This window comes from Bombus fervidus, chromosome 16 (genome assembly GCF_041682495.2).
Source record: "Bombus fervidus isolate BK054 chromosome 16, iyBomFerv1, whole genome shotgun sequence".
Classification (NCBI taxonomy): Eukaryota; Metazoa; Arthropoda; class Insecta; order Hymenoptera; family Apidae; genus Bombus; species Bombus fervidus.
This window is the reverse complement of record NC_091532.1, coordinates 811,991-834,009: the sequence shown is the minus strand read 5'-3', so window position 1 is coordinate 834,009 and position 22,019 is coordinate 811,991. Positions and strand designations below refer to the sequence as shown.

Sequence of the window (22,019 nt, the reverse complement as noted above, 5' to 3'; positions counted from 1 at the left end):
ATATGGCATACTTCTCTATAATAAATACTTTTAAAAAATTAAGTCGAAAGTATTTATTCAATACATTGGAAAAAGTACATTATCATAAATAGAATATATAACTGTTTCTTTAACACTTGTTAAAATGTACGAAATACGGAATTTTTCAAATTTGAAACGAAACATTAATTTTTTATAAACAATAAATTTAGAAAAAATTATAAACATATACATATGTTTTGAAAATACATATATATTATATTTATTATTATTAATTTATTAATTTATTATTATTAATACCAATTACAATTAAATTGATATTAGGGTCCCCTCAGACAATCAATAATATTGTCAATATTTCAAGGTTCTCAACAAAAATGTGATTTATCAATAAATATTGACATATCGATCCCTTTAGTTGAGAACCTTGAAATAATGACAATATACATATATGTATGTATCGATAGTCTGAGGGTACCATATGTATACAAAGTGAAAAAATCACATTCCTTGTAAGCAAGCAAAGTATATTCACAAATCACTACATATATGTATATATATGTATATGAAAACCAATTTTGTTCATTAAATTTATCATTTATTATTTATCATCTATTTAAATTTTCCAATATTTATTAATATATCACTTAACTTTTGCCATTTTTAATTCATTCTTCACAAAAAATATATATACCTTAGTTATTGTTTATGCCGTGCTGTGACGCTACGTTAGCTAGAAATCACGACGAGTAATTGTATTATTTTATCATTCTAATTAAAACTTAAATTATTTTCTTAATCATTGTGAATGTATCAATGTTAATATGGCATCGGCTGAACTTGAATGGACTAAATACGTAGACGAACAAGAGAAACTATCAGCAAAGGTAATATTTTTATCATATATGAGTATCACCGGCTTAACCTCGCTATTGTTTGTTTATTACACATTTGCTATTCAAAAAAGTTTCTTTTTTCTGTACCTCCCTTGCTTAATTTCTAATTACTGAAATTATATATATTCAACAATTAAAGCATGTTAAATCTAACAATAATATAACAATTTTAACCCCTTTTTACAACGAAACATTTTTATTATCTTTTTTTACCGAAATAATAACTTGTGACTCTTATGACGTGTCAGGTGTCCAATCTAAATATAGATAAAGAACCTAAAGAAAATACAGCAAATACAGATTCCAAAAATGATGATGGTTCGGATGAGCAAATCTCAGCCGCAGAAAAATCATTATTCCAAAAAATTATACGTAAAGGTTTGGTAGAAACAACACAAGATATAGAAGTTCAAAGAAAGGATCCATCTTCACCTTTATATAGCGTTAAATCTTTCGAAGCTCTTCATCTGTTGGTATTTTTGCTATTAATTTCTTTACATTTATATTGTTTTAAAAAGATTATACAATATAATATATATTATAGTAAACCTGCTTTATTAAAAGGAGTATATGCAATGGGATTTAATGCTCCATCAAAAATTCAAGAAACTGCATTACCTACTTTACTTGCTGATCCGTAAGTTTGTTTTTAATATAAACAAGTTTCGTTCATTTTTTAATGCAAAGAATAAATGATAATCATAAGGTTTAATCGATTATTTATAGACCACAAAATATGATTGCTCAGTCACAATCTGGGACAGGTAAAACAGCAGCATTTGTATTAGCAATGCTAAGCAGGGTCGATACCACCAAAAATTATCCTCAAGTGCTTTGCTTATCACCAACTTATGAATTAGCCATACAAACAGGAGAAGTAGCAGCGAAAATGTCTGCATTCTGTAATGAAATAAAAATAAAATATGCTGTAAGAGGAGAAGAAAGTAATACATATTATAGATAATTTTCAACCATACAGAAATTATCTTTTTTAACAAAAATTTACATCTCTCTTTTTTGTTATTTCAGTAAGTCGTGGATCAAAGATTACAGAACACATAATCATTGGAACACCAGGAAAAGTTTTAGATTGGGCTGTTAAATTTAAGTTCTTTAATTTAAATAAAATATCAGTTTTTGTTTTAGATGAAGCAGATGTAATGATAGCAACACAAGGTCATCAAGACCAGTGTATTCGTATTCATAAGTAATTATTTTAGTTTATAAAAACATAAAGAAATAATATTTCAAGCTGCATATTGTATTTATATTTAAATTTTACATTTAAACACATTGCTTACAGGCAGCTTCCACGCACATGTCAAATGATGTTTTTCTCTGCAACTTATGAGCCAGAAGTGATGAAATTTGCAGAAATTATAGTTAATAATCCTTTAATAATAAGGTTACTGAAAAAAGAGGAAAGTTTAGATAATATTAAACAATATTATGTAAAATGCAAGGATCTGGATGGAAAATATGCAGCTATTACCAATATATATGGTGTAATAACAATAGGACAGGCAATTATCTTTTGTCATGTAAGATATCTTTATATTGTATTGATGAGTGATTTTTCCGTTTTAAAATTATAAATAGTATTTTTCATTTACCTATAGACTAGAAAAACAGCTGGTTGGTTAGCCGAAAAAATGACAAAAGATGGTCATGCAGTAGCTGTTTTATCTGGGGAACTGACAGTTGAACAGAGAATTTCAGTTTTGGATCGTTTTAGAGCTGGTCTTGAAAAAGTTCTTATCACAACTAATGTTTTAGCCAGAGGTATTCATGTAACTCCAGTCCTAGTTTTAAAGTCCAAAGCTTTTTATATTTCTTTCTATATATTTATTACGTACTTTTAAAAATATGAAAGTATAAATATGGAAAACATATTTACAACTTTCCAATTAATTATAAATTTATTTGAGTAGTTCAGTAGTCAAAAAATGTTGCAGGTATTGACGTTGAACAAGTAACAATAGTTGTCAATTTTGATTTACCAGTGGATCAAAATCGACAAGCAGATTGTGAAACATATTTGCATAGAATTGGTCGTGCTGGACGTTTTGGTAAATCTGGAATTGCTATTAATCTAATAGATTCGTCTCATGCAATGCAGATATGTAAGGATATAGAAGAACATTTTGGAAGAAAAATACATTACCTTGATGCAGAAGATGCAGATGAAATAGAAAAAATAGGAGCCTAGATTAATATGTAAGAGATACAATTATGCTTTTTATCAAATACGCATAGATATATTGTAATACCTCCTAAAAGAATAGACATTTGTATTCTCAACATGAATTCTTTGTATTTCTTTTCCAATAGCACATATTACCAACAAATATTATATGTTTACCTTTTTTTACAATGATTGTATAGTATTCTTTAATATCGAGTTAAAATATGGCGATTGGATTAGGAATATACACAGAGTTTGAACAATATAAAAATAAAAAAATATTTTTATATGTTATACAACAAATAACTATTTGGCGCAGGGAAATATCATGTCCTTAACTTTGTACTGCATGTAACTTAGTTAAAATTAAGTTTGAGTTTTTATATAAAAGAAAAACTATTCATTGCTTCCACATTTAAATTTTAATTTGACCACATATGATCTACTAATCGATCTTTGGTTATATGTATTACGGCAATGTTACAACGATATTGTGATCACATTATCACGATTTGTATAAGTACAAATAATATAAGCTAAAATCAGTTAATCATTGGTTAATAATTATAAACTATTAGTTATTTATCATAACTGATATTGAAACAAACAAATTGTGAATGTTGTACGAAGACTTTACCGACATATTTTACACATTATGAGAACTTTCTTATAAATGAAACATAAAAGAAAAATATTTTAACACAATTCCTTCGACAATGGTATAGATATAGATGTTAAAAGTACGTAAAATGTACAATTTTCCATGTAATACTGTGACAAAGTAATTAAACAAAATGGTCATTATTGTAATACAATTCGTCTCAAATTCATTTACAAGGACATCCATACGTGACGTAATATTAAAATACGGTGTGCTTTAATGCATTTGGACGAAACTGTATGAAACATTCAATCATTTTTTATTGTAACAGAATTTCTATATTATTTACACTTTATTTTTTCAATGTAAACATTTCTTTTCTATAGAACTCATTAATTCTTTAAATTTGTTAATGGAAGTATAATAAAAGTTTCTCAATAGGTGGGACTTTTTTTTTTTTAGAGAACATCCATAGTACGTATTTCAAACATACATTTATTAAGATTAAAAAATGAAAATAAATTGCAACATTTAAAAAAAGGTATGAAACAAGTAAGTTTTTTAACTTATCGCAATACACATGTTTGTACATTTGCATTATTACTTATTCATTCATATAGATGAAAAATCATATAAAAATGCATCAAAGGATATTTCTCGCATCCTGAATTTCATAATTTATAAATACTTATCGGTCTTTTAATAACTTTTTGTCAATTAAGCAAAAGAATAAAATCACTTTTGTAGTAATTTTAACGCAGAAATAAACGAACAGGTTCCTATAAAGACAAGATTATTTGAACATATTAATTCAGTTTTTAAATATATTCTTGTGAACCACTGATTTGAAACTTTTTAAATTTTATTGACACTAACTATTAACTTTGACTTATTAAATTTTATTTTTAGACGTAATAGTATAATTTGCTTGCACATTTGTTACATTTTTTATAACAAGAAATTAACAAACTGTTAATATGGATATGCACTTTTTTCAATAAAGTGTGAATTTTTTTATGGCATATATTCAGCAGAACAATAATGTTTAAAAATATAAAACAAAAACGAATGGTTCGAGAACAAATATCACAACGGTACATGAAAAACTTTCTTTCTCCTTATTTACTTTAAACATTACAGTATGGTAAAGTATCCTAAATATTTAGCTTCTTGGTTACTCAATCGGAAAACTGTATTTATATGTTTGCAATTCTAATAGCAATTTATAGTAAATTGATTGATATTGCGATTGAATTGCAATGTAAAATTCAGTCTTTGTATGGGATTTTATTCAATTACATTCCCATACCTCCCATACCACCCATACCACCCATTCCACCCATACCACCACCGCCCATTGGCATCTGAGGTTCTTCTTTAGGCAATTCAGTAACCACTGCTTCTGCAGTTGTAAGTAGTGATGCAACACCCGCGGCATCAGTAAGTGCTGTACGCACTACCTTTGTTGGATCGATAATACCTTTCTCGATCATATCAACATACTCATCATTCAAAGCATCGTAACCAAGATTGCTGTCACTAACTTTCGCTACTACTAAACTAGCGTCTACGCCTGCATTCTGAGCAATTTGTAAACACGGCATACGCAATGCATTTGCCACTATCTTTATTCCTGTTTCTTGGTCGTTATTTGATGCTTTCAAATTTTTGAGAGCTGGAATACATCTTAGAAGAGCTGTACCACCTGTAAATTGAATATATTGAAAATAATTATTATGGAGATTTAATATGTAGAAGAAAATACTTTTTTCCTCTCAATATCTATGATGAATACATTTTTTTTACACATAAGTTTTTTGTGTTCTGCCACCAAGTTCTTATATTTTGTACATTGCACGTTTATGTAAAACTTTAATGCAGAAACTGGAAGAACAATGTCTAATTACCTCCAGGAACAATCCCTTCTTCAACAGCTGCTCTAGTAGCATTAAGAGCATCATGAACACGATCCTTTTTCTCATTAACTTCAACTTCGCTACTTCCACCAACTCTTAGAACTGCAACTCCAGATGCTAACCTTGCCAAACGTTCTTGCAGTTTTTCCTTTTCATAATCAGAAGTTGTATTTGCAATTTGATCTCTAATTACATCTGCTCTATGATCTATATCAACTTTTTTCCCTTTGCCCTTCAGGATGAGTGTATCATCTTTTGTAATTATAACTTCTCCTACTTCGCCTAAATCACATAACTGCACATTTTCTAATTTAACGAGATTTGCATCATCGCCAAATACAATCCCTCCAGTCAAAATCGCCATATCTTGAAGTGTTGCTTTTCTATTGTCTCCAAAACCAGGGGCTTTAACTGCAGCCACCTGCAAACCAATTTTCAATCTATTGACCACAAGCGTTGACAGCGCTTCACCATCAATGTCTTCTGCTATAATGACAAGCGGTTTTCGTTGGGAATTCGCTAATTCCAATGCTGGAATTATAGACTGCACAGACGATATCTTTTTCTCACTGAAAAGCAATAGTGCATCTTGGAATTCAACTTTTGCTCCTTTACTAGAATTTATGAAGTATGGAGATATATATCCCCTGTCAAATTTCATTCCTTCTATAACTTCCAGTTCGTCGTGTAGCGTTTTACCATCTTTTACGGTGATTACACCTTCTTTTCCAACTTTTTTCATAGCATCCGAAATAAGATTACCAATTGCCTTATCCCCATTGGCTGAAATAGTTGCTACTTGTGCAATTTCCTCTGGAGTTGTTACTGGCTTACTTAAGGTTTTTAACTCGTCCTTGACCTTATCAACTGCTAACATTACACCTGCAATATGTTCATTATTTTATTGTAAATGCCTTTCTACTATTTCATAATAGCAATAAGAAAATCTTCTAGTAGCATTATTTAATAAATTCAATTTTATAACAGAAATTTATATTTATATTATATTTTATTTTTATTTTTACCTACCTCTTCTTATTTCTACAGGATTAGCACCTTTACTAATTTTTTCAAATCCTTCTTTAGCAATGGCTCTTGCTAGAACTGTAGCTGTAGTCGTACCATCACCTGCCTCTTCGTTTGTATTATTTGCTACATCTTGTACTAACTTTGCTCCAATATTTTGAAATTTATCTTTTAACTCAACTCCCTTAGCAACTGTGACACCATCTTTAGTAATTTTTGGACTACCCCAACTTTGTTCTAAGATGACATTACGTCCTTTTGGACCCATTGTTACTGCAACTGCATCTGCTAAAATATCAACACCTTGCAACATGAGTGCTCTAACTTCAGCCCCAAAACGTACATCTTTAGCATATGAACGAGCTTGTAATTGACGTAGTGCTGCACCACGCAATACAGTTGGTAATCTGTGCATCTAAAATAATTAAAAAAGAACTGTTACACACAATATCACACAATATTCCTGAATAAAAACTTTTTGAAATATATGCATCGAACATTTTATAAACGTGACATTTTGTATAAAATTAGTTTTTGACATTAAATTTTATAATTTTATCTCCATAATAAAGAGAAGAATCTGTTTTCTTTAACATTAATAAATTTTTAAAGGGGAAAATTAATCGACTTTTAACGTAAACGTGGTTATGTAAACTGCCGCGTGGTCGCCGAGAAACCACAGTATAATACAGATTATTTTAAATAACTTCCAAAACTTTCTATAACAAATTTTGCATCATATGAAACATTGCTTTTTTACTTTCTGTATTTTTTCGACATTATTTTGATTTATAATCCAATATGACATACAAATCAATTCGACCGGCTTATCCGAGTAAAAGAAATAATTGAAAATTATTACACCAAAGAATAAAAAAAAATATAAATAATTTTGAAAAACCGAGAGCAACTGTAAAAAACATTATTCATGGTATTTATGTTCCCTTGCTTTTTATTCTGCATCTTTGACTACGACTTTTAAAACTGTAAAAACGTTTCTTAAAACTTTTAATATTTCAATTTATTAAAATGACAAATACAAAGAAATCATAGTAAGAACAGAATATATTGCTCTATAATAATAAAAAATATAAAATGTATAATAGATATAAGCAAACTGAATTGGTTTAAGATTAACCGGTTAATACTTTTAAACAATCAATATATATTTATGTGCAAGAAGAAGGAAATGAAATTTACGAAAAAAGTATTTACCTTTAACTAGTGAATGAGAAAAAGCCGTTGATTAGAGATTGTAATTTCAAAAGTAATTGAAAATCGGCACAGCGTGACTGCACGTTGTCTCGCCAGTAGAATGAAATGTGTAAGAGAGCTTTCAGCTTACGCTATCACATGGGTAATGTTCCCTTCCCCTCCCTTATCGTTTTATTCTAACTTAACCTTCTTGTATTCGATTATGAAATATTTAAAATTTCCAATAAATTTAATCGATATGAAGTATAAGTAAGAAACAAAAATCTAGAAATTATTCCTACATTTTCATTTAACAACGTTTAATTCTTTAATCATATCAACAAATTTCATTCTTAGTATGAGTTATAGCTTCTAGAATGTACGAGAACACATATGATGCAATCGTTCAGTAATCACCAATCATATTCGTCGATTCGTCGGCAATTTATTCCGTACTCTTTTCTATACAATTCTCTATATCCAAATCAAGTATAAACAACTTCAAAATAGTTTCAAATATAATAAAACGAAATACACATATCAATTTTATTTCATTTTATTTCAAATTATATTAAATAATTAAGATATTTTTCTAAGTATTGTAATTTGTTGAATAATTGAAGCTTATTGTGTAAGAAAAAGGATGTTTAAAAAGTTTTTAATAGTATATTAGCATTAATCCATATAAAAAGCATATTAGCCATTATAAAAACATATATTTTAAAATTTACGTAGTATTTACATCGATATCAATTTTATTTATTTATCAATGACCTTATATGTTTGTTACCAATATCATTTATTCGATCATAATTAACATACAAATAAAAGTTCAGAATTCGTTTCTCAATAATAATTTATTTTTTATACTTTATCATAATAACTTTTTGTTAACTTTTGTTTGTATAGCTTCTACACAATGTAAGTATGTATCTATGTAAGTTACAACGCTATATGTGTTCAATTATATTCTAGCGCCATCTTGTGTCAGATTTTATATTTCGTGTAATGTCTAGTTGTTACGTAACGTGTATACTGGGTTCTTACTCCAAGACGAAATCAATAAACACGTGGTGGGGCAAAGAAGTATAGAGGGGAATTGGGAATCTTCGAGAAAAGTGTAGAGGATTGTCCGGCTACTGCACATAGGCAGTACAACGTGGTTGAACAGCGAGTGTACGATCTCTGTTTATCGTAGAAATTTGTAATTTTACAAACAATGGTAAGGAAAACATAAATCTTATCTTAAATTATATGTTGTGTTGTAATTTTCTTCATTAATTCAACATTTTCATATGTTTCAAAAATTTCTAAGGTTAACCTTCAAAATAGTGATTGAAATTATATATTTCCTGTTAAGTTATTCTTTAATTTAAAAAATGTAATGAATGTATTTGAAATCATGTATAATTTACTTAGACTGTTCGATGTTTTCTTGTTTAGTATAGTAATTTCAATGATATTCGATTCTATAAATCCTATCGCATGGCCGGTGTAGTGAATGTCCTCTTTTTTTCTTATTTATTTATTAGAGATAGAAAAACAAGTGACTACAAAACAGTTAATAAAACAAAAATATATACGTATGATGATAATTTCCATCGTGTGCTTATGATTTAATGTCGCAAATTTTTTAGTGAAATTATTCGTAGATAGAGAGTTACTTAGTGTATTTTTACATAATTGCATTTCTGCTATTAATTTTATCATTTGCAAGAAAATAAGTAGACGAATAGTAACCTAAACGTTGAATTTTATACAGTACGAAAAATTTCGTAAAATTACGCCATGCACGATCTTAAAGTAATTGATTTTAAATATATATTGTAAAACAAAATTTAAATATTATAAATCTCCTTATATATGTTCTATATTAATATTTTCATAATAGGCTGCAGCTAATGCCATTAAGAGACTTATACCTCTATTTGATAGAGTTCTTATACAAAGAGCCGAGGCTGTAACAAAAACAAAAGGTGGCATCGTTTTACCAGAAAAAGCTCAAGCAAAAGTCTTACAAGGAACTGTTGTGGCAATTGGACCGGGACAAAGAAATGATGTATGTAAAAAGTATTTAATATTTACAATAATATATTTAAGCAGCAAATATAAAAATAAAAAAAGAACAATATTCATTTTCAGAAAGGAGAACACATCCCTTTAAGTATCAAAGTTGGTGATGTTGTATTATTGCCAGAATATGGTGGAACTAAGGTAGAACTTGAAGATAATAAAGAATTTCATTTATTCCGTGAGTCGGATATACTGGCAAAATTAGAAGTTTAAGGTTCCATTAAATTTATGTTTGCAATTTTTTTAAGTACTACAAACTATTTCATAAGAAATACACAAGCAATGAAACAGTGAAATGTAAGTTAATTTCATGTTTATCATTGTAGCATACATAATGATATTCCCTTATGTATCTACTATTATATATGCCATGATTTTGCACATATAAAAGGAAAAAAATAAAGCATTTGTTGTGTTTATGTATTACTATTTGTTTAAATATTGCTCATTCTTATATTTTCTTTCAATCTTGGTACTAATGTAATAATGACAAGAGAAAAAAGTCATAGAATCCATTGATATGTAATAAGCAAAAGTTTGTATTCATATTTTATATACATAAATAGAAATATATATTTTAATAGGAAATAAAAAGACAATTCTACGAGTTTTGAAACAAAGTACAATTTTAATATAGCCCAATCTTTTATTTCAATTTGATACTTTTCTTTACACTAGCTTTAATACCCGATATCTCTCCAGCGTAACGAGTAATTTCTTTTCTTACTTCTCTTATCTGAAAAATAAAAAAATTGTTATTGTATTACAACATATTCATCATTTAAAATAAATAAATACATACCGCTCCTTTCCTACGAATTTTAGCTTTACGATATTTATTTCTATGTTTTACTCTGGGATTGCGTTGTTCTTTTTTACGATATGGCGTTAAACCTTTATTTTTTGCTATTTGATATGTAATTGCTCTTTTTCCTTGATCTTCAACTACAAGGTCTGACATGTCGGTACTTTCCATCTTCTCTTTACTATTATACGAAACCTTTTCTTCATTTACATTTTCTGTCTTCAATTCAGATTCTAAAGAATCCGCATTTATGATTTCATTTGTAGATCTTTTTACACAATTTGCTTTTTCTTTGAAACGATATGTCTTTTGTTTATTGATGTTTATTTTATTGCCATTTAATATATTATACAATACTTTCCCTTCTCTCTCTGCTCTTAACATTTCCTGTATTTCTTGTATTAAATTTCCTTGTGCAGATTCCAATTGATTTAATAACTGACGATATTGTGCTAGACGTTTTATAATTGGATGAGAATTAACAGGCAATCTTTTTGCCTTCAGCATTAAATAGAAAGAGATATTGATACAATAATTTAATAAAAGATGGTACTTTGTCTTTATGAAAGAAACTGTGGGGCAATTAGGAAGAATACCATCTTTAATTAACTTTAGAAATGGTGCCAGTGAATCTCTTGCTTCTGCCATGTGATCTAAATCATAAAATGCATATTAAAAATATTTAATTTTTTAGTTTTCCCTTTTGAAATATATTTAATAAACTTTATTGAATATATATCATACCTTTAAAATCATTTACAAGAACTATAAATTCAGGACTTTCCTTCTGCATCATTATTTGCTTTTGTCTTTTGCTAAGTTTACTGAGATCTGTCTTTATAAATTGTTCTGTACTCTCATATGCCTTTTGATCATCATTTCTTGTTTGTATAAAATCTAGTCCAAAATCAATGTCATCCAATTGATCCGCCAATCTCTTCTGAATATTTCTGGCCTCTTCTTCTTCCATTTCTGCTTGAACTAAATCTTTTTGGCTGATACTAGTATAATCAGGATCCACAAAATCAGTAGAGTAATAAGCTTTTTTCTTTTTTCCCCAGGCTTTTTCATTTGGTAAGGTAGAATCTTCTTGTAATCCTTCAATATCAGATTCCATGGAATCTGTCTGGACTTCATCTTCTGTATCATCTTGGTTCTGTTCATTTGCGTTGTGTAATCCATATACTTCATAATCACTATCGTAACTTTCCGAAGACTGTCTATCTCGTACTTTTCTAAGTAATTCACGTTCATTTTCTGAGTATTCTTCTTCAGAATTTATGACTTCATTTATATCTACATCTTCTAAATCCATTGTTCCTTCGTTCATTTCTGTTATCTTTATTGCACTGAAAAAAATCAAGCAAATATACATTTTGTAATAAAAATAAAAAGCTATTAACATTATTAATAAAAGGAATACAACTTATATATTTAGTATGTAGAAACATGCATTTATTACTGAGTTTAACCCTTTACGGTCGTACCAAATCCCGATATGATTGTTATGCTGGTTGGAATTCATTTTCATTGAACAAACGCCAGTAATGTAACCTTTCGCGTGATAACTTATACAAATCTTATTAAGAATTTTATGTATTTTCGAAAAGTATGTACACATGTACGTATGAACCAGACACAAAGAGTTCCTGAGAGTAAACATACAACCAATTTTTCCACGAATGGTAAAATTTTAATCGCTGAAATTGATGTACGACCGCAAACGGTTTAATTTCATTCAAGACAATCTTTAGTTTACCTCTTTTTATTTCTCATATTAAAATTTTTCATTAAAACAATACAAAAATTGTGGCTAAAAATATTTATACAAGTTTTAATGGTACAGTTCACTTTGCAATCTTATTTATTATTTATTACTTTTGATAAAATATATCCTAACACAATATACGCGCACACAACTTCTTGACTTCACAAGCCATTTAGTTGGGGACTAAAAGTGTTCAATTCCGATTTTATTTTTCAGAGAAATCGATTCTTTCGATTAAAAGATCGATCTTTTGAATCGATTTTCCTATGATCGATTCGTTATTACAAAAATCGACAATCGATTATAGTTTTTGTTACTAAGAAAGGTTTCTCGCCACAACTATTTGATAATTTTGATCTTCCTTATGCTAAAATGATAAATGTGCAAATTTCTAGTTTGCGATTAAGAATTGTATGAATATCTTTTTGTATTTCTAATTATATGTTAAAAGGATTGAATTTACGTTTAACAATCAGAAGTAACAACACAATAATGGCAATACACTAAGCTTGTTTAGAGCTTAAAAGAACACAGAGGCTACTACTATAAAGCAGAATGTTTTTGAAAACGCTATTTTTCGGTATAATACTAATGTACTGAAAGAAAGATAAAACAAATTTACTCAAAGAATAAAATTTATAAAATTTTGACTTCGTTGTAAGAGGATGATATATATATTTCTGATACAGTTAACATCAAGCATATATAATTCTACTACATGTCATCAGAGACGTCTTTATGCAAGAGAGGAATAGCGCTTATACTCGTCTCTGCTACTGGTGGTGTGTTGATGTACTGCATCATCATTCATTTTTCATTATCATGTTTAAATCTATTACGTTTGTAAGTTCATGGATTTGCCGGGTTATCTAGGTTATGTGAATTGTGGCTTGTATTATGTATTTATAAATCAGAATCATATAAATATCAAATAAACATTTGATTTTTTATTATATCTTCACATTTAGAAGGAAAATGGTATTTTTAACTGCGCAATTATTTGTAAGATGTCGAGGTCCCGATGAATTCTGGCGAAAACGTCAAATATTTAAGCTCGCTGCGGTAAATATATATGTATACTTATCCGAAACAAAATAGAGAAAATTATGATACAAATTTCTAATTATTTTTATTTTTAGCATTATATTGGAAGGAGAAGAAATTGTTATAATATAGCCATTAGAAATGTACACAGAGCATTACTAAAATCTACAATAGGAAGAGAGCTGAAAAAAGAAGATATGAAAGAGGTAATTTATAAGAAAGTAATTGTCTTTTAAAACGTTATATAAATAATTGTTCCTTTTTGTTACAGCTTTGGGAAACCAGAATAAATTGTGCAGCAATGGAACATAATAGTAATATAAAGATTCTATTGGAAGGATTAAACAGATGTAATATTTTATTAAATCGTAAATCTTTATCAACATTGGCTGTTTGGGAACCAAGAACATTTAAATGCTTATCTGATATTGCTTGTGCAAAAGCAAAACTGGGAGGATTTAGAAAAGTTGTTAATAAATCTATGCCTGAAACTGTTATAGTTAAAGGATTAATTGACGAACTGGATTGATAAAATTATTGCAAAATAAATAATCAAACTTACATTTTATTCCAACATTTATTGAGTTACTATTGATTATATATTTACGAGAAGTATATGCTTTTTAAGAACAATAAAATAAGGTGTAAAGTTTACTGTTAATTGCAAAGTAATAACACTTCATTACAGCAACATGACTTAGATCTTTCTCTGTACAAACAACAAGAAAATATATAAGTTAATCCTTTACAGTACTTCTTATAATATACACATCCTTAGAGTATATATTAATTAAATGAATAACATTCTCGCATAATGAATATTTCATCTCACTGCTTAGCATTGACGATTTGTACAAAGTCAGGTTTTAAAGATGCCCCTCCAACTAAAAATCCATCTATATCTTTCTCTTTTGCCAAGTCTTTTGCATTTCCTGCTGTTACTGAACCTCCATAGATAATTCTAACAGTCTCTGCTACAGTTTGATTGACATTTTTAGAGAACCAATCTCTCAACTTTTCGTGGACTTCTTGAGCTTGTTGTGGTGTAGCTGTTTTGCCTGTTCCGATTGCCCAGACTGGTTCATAGGCAAGAACTACATTGTCCCATGATTTGATTTTATCTGCAATAGCTTTAGTTTGCCTAAAGACTACTTCCTCTGTTTTACCAGCTTCTCTCTCTTCCAATTTCTCTCCAATACATGCTATCACCTTTAAGTCAAATATATTGGCATTTATTAATATTAAGATTATATTACTAGGTATTAAGTCTTAAAATAATCAAAATTTATATTACCTTTAATCCAGCTTCTAAAGCATGGGCTACTTTTTCTGCTACTAATTCATCTGTTTCACCAAAAACATTTCTACGCTCAGAGTGACCAAGAATTACCCATGGGATTCCATTGTCCAAAAGCATGACAGGACTTATTTCTCCTGTAAATGCTCCTTTGGCAACCTTGTATGTATTTTGTCCAGCAATACTAACATTGTTAGGTAATATATTCTTAACATACGTTAAGTATATTGATGGTACGCCAACAACAATCTCTGATATAATTATATTGTTAGAATTATAATAAAATATATAAATTAATATTATTAGTATTATATTATTAAAAATAAAATTTATGGACAACTATATAAGATATATCGTTTTTTAGGAGTTATTTAAAAATTAGAGAATATAGAATATTAAATATTAAAGCAGGAGATAGAACAAACATACCAACATTTGAATCAAGTGGACCGTTTTTTAAAAAGGCAACGATACCATCTATTTCACTCTTGGTACCGTTCATTTTCCAATTACCACCGACAAAAAATTTTCGGCCCATGATATTACAATGTACAGATACACGAAGATAATTAATAATAATGGATTTACAAGTTTCTTGTGAATCTAAAACAAATTTCGAAAATACTCTCTCGACTTTCGACCTTCAACAAACCAGAAGGTGAATCTAGTCACGTTCACGTACCTCCCAACTGATTTTATGAAACCCCCACCATTCTTTATTTCTTACTCCCCTCTCTTTCGCGGACTATACTTCAATAAAATACAGTTTACAGGAATTATTTTATTCGTAGAAATAAAATTACTTCCGTTATTTCTATACATCTTTCAATTTTGCCTTAACAAATATACTTTTACATTTAATCTCAAGCTTTTATAAGTAGGCAAGACTATTAATTTAAATTTCATTAAAATTTTTCTATACTAAATCTGATATTGGAATCAGATTTTAAAAATATTGCATGATATAAGCACTGCAAGATTTGTAATTTACAGAAGTAATTAAATATTTAATATTGATATGTTATAAGTAATTAAAAATTTCAAAATATCTTATGCAGTGAAATCGTGAATATGTTCATCACTCGAATTTATGAAAGTAATAAATAAATTGTACTACATAAGATCTAGAAATATCATAAAACTAAGATTTATAGCATTAGGAATTAAGAAATAATAATGATATTTTACGCAATGCTTATTATTAGTATTTAGTAACTTCAAATTTTTAAGTTCGTATACCAGGTCAGAGCAACATTTCGATATATCGATGGTGAGTAATAAATAGAGATTATGTATTTCGAAATAATTTTAAATTTCAGTAATACACAGCACACAAAATCTAATCTAAATTAATATTTAATTATTTATAAACAATCTTTGAGACTGTTGTTGAATTAGATAAAAGTATTTAAGAATATTCCATTGTAAGGTTATGAAACAGTTTTAAATTACTCTGATACATTAACAATCTTTTTTTTCATGATTATTTATCATAATTAAATGAAATATATCGTATACTTACTATATTTAAGGAGTTTTTTATTTAAGATACTTTTCTGACACAATTTAGCAAGATTCTCACGAAGAAATAAATTAAACGTGTTAAGCATTTTATCAAGAAGCTTTGAATCACATTTTAATGTCTTGTTATAATTTAAATAAGCAATATAATTTATAAGAAATAAATATATAAGAAAAAAAATAAATAATTGCTAAAATATTAAATTATTGGAAGTAATTATGTTGTGCATTACTGTGAAATTGTACAAGGAAACAATTGCATAAGTTTGTTTATAATGTTTTGTCAATGTTTCTATAATATAGACAAATTAGAATTTTATAATATTTTATTATACGTAATGTTTCAAAATATTTATATATATTAACATTTAATTATTATTATAAATAATTCATAATTGAGAGATATTGTAACATGTTTGAGATATTAAAATTCAATATGGATAAATTTATACACACATTTATACAGAATTTAGGTTTAAGAATTGAATCTCATGCCTGCAAGAAGTTTAACAAGATTACATATATATCAAATATGAATAAATCTTATATAGCAAAGCAACTATATTCTGCAGAGGAAATAAAAGATATTAATATACAGCAAGATTTGGATTTTTCTAGTGAAGAAAACATAAAATATTTCATGGAAAAGCATGTTAATCTCTTTGATAAACTCACTTATTTAAATAATGCACAAATTTTAACCTCTCATTTGAAGAATATTAATACAATGATTCTTCAGAAAATAAAACTAAGATGGAAATATAATGGAAGTATAAAAAAGAGAGAAATTAAAACATGGAACAAAATTGTAACTTATAACAAGAAACTAGGAACAAATTTAGCAAATAAATTGAATGGGTCACAGGGCAAATTATTATCCTCTTCAGGATGCAAACGAAAATATGTAAATTTTTCTAATTATAAAAGATATAAATTTAAAAAGGCTGCTCTTGAAAATTTTAAACTACTTTATCATAACACAACAATATCCAATGATCACAGAAGTGATAACATTTTAGTAACAGATAACGATAAGAAAACATCTTTTCTTAGGCACAGTTTACCAAACATTATGATAAATATCACAAACAAGCAAATAGAAATGATTGAACAATTTTTATGGTTGTATGTAAAAGATGTAGAATATATGAAAAGAAACATACAAGTTACTCTTCATATCGCAAAGGTTATATTATGCATATATCTTTCTTTATTTTAAATTGATTTCATATGCCTTTGTATTTAATTTAATCTTGTATCTATTATTCAGAATTCAAAATATAATTATGATACAAAGAACCAGATAGAATATAATCAAGTACTTTGTCATCATGCAATTCTATGTTTAATTGAACCAAGTGATAAGGGTGCTGTTTTAATTGAAGATAATTTACCAGTTATTGTTCAAAAATATCTCGTACATGGTTATAAATACCATTTTGATTTTCAGAGGTATTTTATGAAAGACGAACATAATATATAAGTTTAAATGTTTCAATGGATGAAACTTTTTCTTTAGAGGTTCAAAGGACTATTATGCAGCTGTACTTATTTTAAGTCAATGGGCCAAGGTTCTAGTTAAACATATAAACACAACTATGATGCATACAATTTCTGGTATATTAGGATGTGATGTAGAAAGGATATTGGTTTTATATAATCCAAGAGGGAAATGATTTTGGATATTATCATGTATAAAGAAAATTTATGAATATATCTCTAATATAAATTTGTTCATTGATGTAATATATAATACAGCCTTATGTAATTATTTTGAGTAAATGCCAATGATTACTTATATTCATTAATATATATTTTTTGTAGGAGGTTTATAAGTGTTTTAAGTGAAATAAAAAATGGTAAATGAAGAAGTAGTGGAATTTAATAAGAAATCACAACCAGTTTACAAGAATCCAATTTTTCAACAGAAATTTCGATCTACTAGTACCACTGGAAAGAAACGGACTTGGCGCTCATTAAAACAAGTGCTGGCTCAAGAACGCACTTTACCATGGCCTGTAGAAGTAGTGCATTGTACGATTTATTACCAATCTATTTTAATGTTACATATTTTCAAAAAATTTATATGTATAATAATTTGAATAACTTAAGGACTAAAAGAAATTAATTTATGTGTTTAGCGATACATCTACTTGCGATATATTTCATAATCTGTAATTGAACTGTAATTTCGATAATCATACTTTAGATACTTTCTAAATAAATATTATAACACTCTGGGAAATTTCAGATAGTTCTATTAATGCACCGCCAAGCTTCAGGCCAGCAAAGAAATATTCTGATATTTCTGGGTTACCCGTAAGTAACTTTCCACGTTTGTATCATTGGTTAAATCATTAAAGCACAAACTGATATATAAATTACATTTATTTTACAGGCACGATATACAGATCCACAAACTAAATTATACTATGCAACGGCAGAAGAATTTGCAACAGTCCGAAGTCTACCAATGGATATAACTGCTGGATATTTAGCATTGCGCGGCGCTTCCAGTATCGTTGGATAAATGAAAGGAGAATTTTATTTTCTATGATTTCCTTATATTTAAATAGTATAGAACACGGATATTTTATTTTGTAATTGTTATAGTACTTATTAAAGAATAATGAAAAATTAAGTATAATTCTGAAAATTAAACAAAAAAATGTAAACAAAATTATATCGAGCTTATAAAGAGACAAAATAAAGTTGTTTGCACTAACTAGTTGATAAAAATTCTTTTTTTATATACATACACTGTATGTATCAAGTTCTTTTAACGGGATTTCCTGAAATAAAGAATTCCACAAATAATTTAAGTCATTTTCATTATTTTATCTCCGTTATATTATACACAAGTAATCATTATTAAAAAAAAAGGATGTCAATCGTAACTTAATATATGAATTACGAATTAAAGAAGGATTGGAGAATCTTTAAAAAGAATATTACTGTTTCTTTTCTCTTGACCACTGTATTCATTTATGTTGACAGTTTTTCGTGCACCTTATTTGTTTGTTTGCTATTGCAACATGGGCCATTAGCAAATTTAATTGGAAATACAAATAGCACGGCCTACTGAAATATTGCCTGGTGGTGCACTATTTTTAGGTCGCCATTTGTTTTTGAATTTTTTTACTTTTTTAATGAAGATAATTTTAAAGTAGCGTCATAATGTCTTCATTCCAGCAGATCGGGTAGATCGTCGTCATCGCTATCCATTCCATCACCTTCATCTCCTAAAGCATCTAAATCATCGAAGCTCGGTTTACTATCTCCCGATCCTCCTAGACCACCCATCTGTCGCATCATCTGCAAATATAGTGGAAATTTAGATTATTAAACTGTAGATAAATAACAGTACAGTAATTGTAATATCCTTTTCTTTTTCTATTAACGAATAAATTACTCTAAACACAATAATCTCTTACTTCTTCCAAATCGTTGCCACTTCCTTCCATTCCACCTTCATCGTCACTATCATCTTCATCCTTCCATTTATTAAAATCGCTTTTTAACCAATGGGCTTTCGTTTTTTCTTTTGTTAATCTTGGCCAATATGGACCTTCTTCTTTTTTAACAAGAACTAACTCTAAAGTCCTTCCTCTTAGGTTTTGATTAGTTCTGTTTGGAATAACTTCTCCATATAGGTTAATCGTTACTTCATGCATTTTTTGTTCAGTTCCACCTACTCCTTTAAAATATATCATTTGTGGTTCGATGTTAATTGTAGGATCTTTGCAATCTTCTAGACAGATAGTAACAAATAAAATTTCTTTTCTCTGAGCCCACATAACAGGTGGGGGAGGCAATCTGAAAAATTGTTAAACAATTAACAATTTTAAATAATGTACAAGAAACTAAATTATAAATAATAAATTATAAAATATAAATTAAAAAACATTGAATAAAAAAGAGTCAATTGATAAAAAAAAAAATTCTTTATATCATGCATTTGTTTATATCTATACAGAGCAGTTTTGTATAAAATACGTGTACGACATGCACGTTATGCTTGAAACGTACACACGCATGACAAATTTGTATAATTAATATTATTTCGTATATAAGCATTCATGGATAACTTTTAATGAAAAATTTATTCAAATGCAAGAAATGAAATGCAATATTTAACGGAATGCAGGAAGTGAAGCAATATTAAAGTACGGAAAATAGCATTGTAATTATAAAACGTAGGTAAAGGTTAGGAGTAAAGTTCTATGGTTTCTGGCAAAAGTCGCTAGTCATTGTGGATAAAACGTTATATTATTGTAAAACGATCGAGGAGAATAAAAATAATATAACATCAAGAAATGCATTTTGGTAAAAGCATATAAAATATCGCAATATATTTTTCGCGTCTCAGATATATCCATAGTTACGTAGAAATGCAAGCTATTAAAAACCTGAGCATTGCAATTCGATTATCTGAAAAAAAAAAGAAAAAAAACGAAAGGGTGGAAGATTCATTATCAACGGAATGGTTATTATTAAGAATTTATAAACAGTGCATTGTAAAACAAGAAAATAGGGATGTAAGATAGTTTCTTGCGATTCTTTTCCAGAAATTTCGAGAATCAATAAAGCCGTCTTTATAACATGGCGGTGTTTCGAAAGCCACGGGGCGGTATTCGAGTTGTTTTCTCGAATATCTCTTGCTCTTTTCATGATAATAACAATGAGAAGAAATTTCAGGATTGAGAAACACAATCAAAGAACATTTTATGTGAATTTTTATGTACTTACTGTCCTTCTTGAGTCATATTTCAAGAGCTTCGTTCCGTAAGAAGCAAACAAACATAGAGCACATACGTATCGCGCCGTAGATCCGTGATTCGAGAGTGTTTCGAGATTCAACTATCGATCAAACAAAATGGCGATTGGTTGCTTTTGTCGATGTCGAATTCTCTTGTTTCCGGAATCGAAATTTGAAAAATCTCTATTTACCAATCTAAGACTGGTAATCTTGAAACGTAATATATAATTTCTGATATTGTAAATAAATTTCACTCTATTACGAGGTATAGTGGGATTATTTGCCAAGATTAACGAAGTAAAAACATTTTTAACTTACTTCATTTCTCATTTATATTTCGAGACGTTAAAATAAATGGTTATCCGATTCTTGTTGTCCTTCAATGAGTCAATATTAAAACTAATTTTTCAAAATGTTTTTACAAATGCAAAAATAAGACGCTGTAGAATAGAAAATTAACGTTATCTTATTTTTTCATTTATCGTATAAAAAAGATTATATATCGTAGATCCCTTTTACGTATTGAAAGATTATGAATAAATATGTAGTTTCATGATAATGAACGGATTTTCAATTTTAAACATTGGTCTGCGATATACTTTTATTACTTGGGAGAAATCGTTTTTCGGATAGAAGAAAAAAGTAAAATAATTAATGCAATGGTAGCATAAAAATTCGAGACAGATGTGGCTGAGCGTGTGTGCGAGAGAGAGGGAGGGGGAGTGAGCGAGAGGAAGAGAGAAAGAGCGAGAGATATGGCGGGAGGGGACGAGAGAGAAAGAGAGAGAGCGAGATGTAGGATGAAAGAGGGAAGGAAAAGAAAACGAAAAGAGAGAGCCTTTGCGTTAGATTGTAGGTCAGCGCGGCAGAGGAGGAGGGAAAGATACTACCTTTCTTGCCGTAACCGTGGCCATAAACTAACAGGACATACACACGGTGTATCAGTCTTTCTTTC

General features: G+C 28.5%; 8 protein-coding genes and 1 long non-coding RNA gene across 14 annotated transcripts; 5 read left to right on the top strand and 4 right to left on the bottom strand.

Moving 5' to 3' along the window:
• The first annotated feature begins 517 nt into the window (after positions 1-517).
• On the top strand, positions 518-4,101 carry Dbp80 (putative ATP-dependent RNA helicase Dbp80). The gene is made up of 8 exons (XM_072019814.1): positions 518-866; positions 1,124-1,344; positions 1,420-1,512; positions 1,602-1,819; positions 1,905-2,082; positions 2,179-2,416; positions 2,495-2,657; positions 2,831-4,101. The coding sequence occupies exons 1-8, from the start codon at positions 804-806 to the stop codon at positions 3,082-3,084; spliced, it is 1,428 nt and encodes a 475-aa protein (XP_071875915.1). The 5' UTR covers positions 518-803; the 3' UTR covers positions 3,085-4,101.
• Positions 4,102-4,136: 35 nt separating this feature from the next.
• LOC139995878 (heat shock protein 60A) lies at positions 4,137-8,119 on the bottom strand. The gene is made up of 4 exons (XM_072019795.1): positions 7,819-8,119; positions 6,607-7,018; positions 5,569-6,459; positions 4,137-5,366 (listed from the first exon to the last, which is right to left on the bottom strand). The coding sequence occupies exons 2-4, from the start codon at positions 7,016-7,018 to the stop codon at positions 4,957-4,959; spliced, it is 1,713 nt and encodes a 570-aa protein (XP_071875896.1). The 5' UTR covers positions 7,819-8,119; the 3' UTR covers positions 4,137-4,956.
• A 742-nt stretch (positions 8,120-8,861) lies between these two features.
• Positions 8,862-10,293, top strand: LOC139995914 (10 kDa heat shock protein, mitochondrial). Its single transcript, XM_072019862.1, has 3 exons — positions 8,862-9,019; positions 9,689-9,856; positions 9,940-10,293. Exons 1-3 carry the CDS (start codon positions 9,017-9,019, stop codon positions 10,081-10,083), a joined length of 315 nt encoding a protein of 104 aa, XP_071875963.1. The 5' UTR covers positions 8,862-9,016; the 3' UTR covers positions 10,084-10,293.
• A 203-nt stretch (positions 10,294-10,496) lies between these two features.
• Positions 10,497-12,619, bottom strand: Sas10 (UTP3 small subunit processome component Sas10). The gene is made up of 4 exons (XM_072019821.1): positions 12,435-12,619; positions 11,420-12,024; positions 10,673-11,328; positions 10,497-10,606 (listed from the first exon to the last, which is right to left on the bottom strand). The coding sequence occupies exons 1-4, from the start codon at positions 12,464-12,466 to the stop codon at positions 10,517-10,519; spliced, it is 1,383 nt and encodes a 460-aa protein (XP_071875922.1). The 5' UTR covers positions 12,467-12,619; the 3' UTR covers positions 10,497-10,516.
• Positions 12,620-13,268: 649 nt separating this feature from the next.
• On the top strand, positions 13,269-14,048 carry Mrpl20 (mitochondrial ribosomal protein L20). The gene is made up of 3 exons (XM_072019856.1): positions 13,269-13,505; positions 13,583-13,693; positions 13,759-14,048. Exons 1-3 carry the CDS (start codon positions 13,419-13,421, stop codon positions 14,014-14,016), a joined length of 456 nt encoding a protein of 151 aa, XP_071875957.1. The 5' UTR covers positions 13,269-13,418; the 3' UTR covers positions 14,017-14,048.
• Positions 14,046-15,465, bottom strand: Tpi (triose phosphate isomerase). The gene is made up of 3 exons (XM_072019847.1): positions 15,214-15,465; positions 14,782-15,035; positions 14,046-14,696 (listed from the first exon to the last, which is right to left on the bottom strand). The coding sequence occupies exons 1-3, from the start codon at positions 15,320-15,322 to the stop codon at positions 14,316-14,318; spliced, it is 744 nt and encodes a 247-aa protein (XP_071875948.1). The 5' UTR covers positions 15,323-15,465; the 3' UTR covers positions 14,046-14,315.
• A 417-nt stretch (positions 15,466-15,882) lies between these two features.
• On the top strand, positions 15,883-19,030 carry LOC139995898 (INO80 complex subunit C-like). 6 transcript variants are annotated; one of them, XM_072019840.1, is made up of 5 exons: positions 15,883-16,054; positions 18,130-18,164; positions 18,234-18,339; positions 18,557-18,624; positions 18,704-19,030. In XM_072019840.1, the coding sequence occupies exons 2-5, from the start codon at positions 18,162-18,164 to the stop codon at positions 18,833-18,835; spliced, it is 309 nt and encodes a 102-aa protein (XP_071875941.1). In that variant the 5' UTR covers positions 15,883-16,054; positions 18,130-18,161; the 3' UTR covers positions 18,836-19,030. The 6 variants fall into 6 exon arrangements, with proteins under 6 accessions (XP_071875941.1, XP_071875939.1, XP_071875938.1 ...); XM_072019838.1 differs by adding an exon at positions 17,825-18,047 and having other exon boundaries at positions 18,130-18,339; XM_072019836.1 differs by lacking the exons at positions 15,883-16,054; positions 18,557-18,624; positions 18,704-19,030 and adding exons at positions 16,468-17,491; positions 17,576-17,757; positions 17,825-18,047 and having other exon boundaries at positions 18,234-18,338.
• Positions 18,676-21,993, bottom strand: P23 (cytosolic prostaglandin E synthase). The gene is given in 5 exon segments (XM_072019849.1): positions 18,676-19,620; positions 19,740-20,121; positions 21,055-21,074; positions 21,076-21,165; positions 21,955-21,993. Coding segments are annotated over 5 exon segments (648 nt in total). The 5' UTR covers positions 21,979-21,993; the 3' UTR covers positions 18,676-19,488.
• On the top strand, positions 20,513-21,170 carry LOC139995919 (uncharacterized). The gene is made up of 2 exons (XR_011802088.1): positions 20,513-20,631; positions 20,874-21,170. It is a non-coding gene; the product is annotated as an uncharacterized lncRNA (long non-coding RNA).
• Positions 21,994-22,019: the final 26 nt, after the last annotated feature.

Excerpts from the sequence above, each read along its gene's own strand:
- Dbp80 (XM_072019814.1), top strand. The coding sequence starts at position 804 with ATGGCATCGGCTGAACTTGAATGGACTAAATACGTAGACGAACAAGAG. Across the intron at positions 867-1,123 it reads AAGAGAAACTATCAGCAAAG|GTGTCCAATCTAAATATAGA; the intron begins GTAATATTTTTA and ends ATGACGTGTCAG. Across the intron at positions 1,820-1,904 it reads TGCTGTAAGAGGAGAAGAAA|TAAGTCGTGGATCAAAGATT; the intron begins GTAATACATATT and ends TTGTTATTTCAG.
- LOC139995878 (XM_072019795.1), bottom strand. The coding sequence starts at position 7,018 with ATGCACAGATTACCAACTGTATTGCGTGGTGCAGCACTACGTCAATTA. Across the intron at positions 6,460-6,606 it reads TCCTGTAGAAATAAGAAGAG|GTGTAATGTTAGCAGTTGAT; the intron begins GTAGGTAAAAAT and ends AACATATTGCAG. Across the intron at positions 5,367-5,568 it reads AGAAGGGATTGTTCCTGGAG|GTGGTACAGCTCTTCTAAGA; the intron begins GTAATTAGACAT and ends TTCAATTTACAG.
- LOC139995914 (XM_072019862.1), top strand. Across the intron at positions 9,857-9,939 it reads GACCGGGACAAAGAAATGAT|AAAGGAGAACACATCCCTTT; the intron begins GTATGTAAAAAG and ends ATTCATTTTCAG.
- Sas10 (XM_072019821.1), bottom strand. The coding sequence starts at position 12,466 with ATGAAAAATTTTAATATGAGAAATAAAAAGAG. Across the intron at positions 12,025-12,434 it reads AATATGAGAAATAAAAAGAG|TGCAATAAAGATAACAGAAA; the intron begins GTAAACTAAAGA and ends GATTTTTTTCAG. Across the intron at positions 10,607-10,672 it reads AAATTCGTAGGAAAGGAGCG|ATAAGAGAAGTAAGAAAAGA; the intron begins GTATGTATTTAT and ends TTTATTTTTCAG.
- Mrpl20 (XM_072019856.1), top strand. The coding sequence starts at position 13,419 with ATGGTATTTTTAACTGCGCAATTATTTGTAAGATGTCGAGGTCCCGAT. Across the intron at positions 13,506-13,582 it reads AAATATTTAAGCTCGCTGCG|CATTATATTGGAAGGAGAAG; the intron begins GTAAATATATAT and ends TTTTATTTTTAG. Across the intron at positions 13,694-13,758 it reads AAAAAGAAGATATGAAAGAG|CTTTGGGAAACCAGAATAAA; the intron begins GTAATTTATAAG and ends TTTTTGTTACAG.
- Tpi (XM_072019847.1), bottom strand. The coding sequence starts at position 15,322 with ATGGGCCGAAAATTTTTTGTCGGTGGTAATTGGAAAATGAACGGTACC. Across the intron at positions 15,036-15,213 it reads TCCACTTGATTCAAATGTTG|AGATTGTTGTTGGCGTACCA; the intron begins GTATGTTTGTTC and ends TAATTATATCAG. Across the intron at positions 14,697-14,781 it reads CTTTAGAAGCTGGATTAAAG|GTGATAGCATGTATTGGAGA; the intron begins GTAATATAAATT and ends TTTGACTTAAAG.
- LOC139995898 (XM_072019836.1), top strand. The coding sequence starts at position 16,718 with ATGTTTGAGATATTAAAATTCAATATGGATAAATTTATACACACATTT. Across the intron at positions 17,492-17,575 it reads TTACTCTTCATATCGCAAAG|AATTCAAAATATAATTATGA; the intron begins GTTATATTATGC and ends TCTATTATTCAG. Across the intron at positions 17,758-17,824 it reads TACCATTTTGATTTTCAGAG|AGGTTCAAAGGACTATTATG; the intron begins GTATTTTATGAA and ends CTTTTTCTTTAG.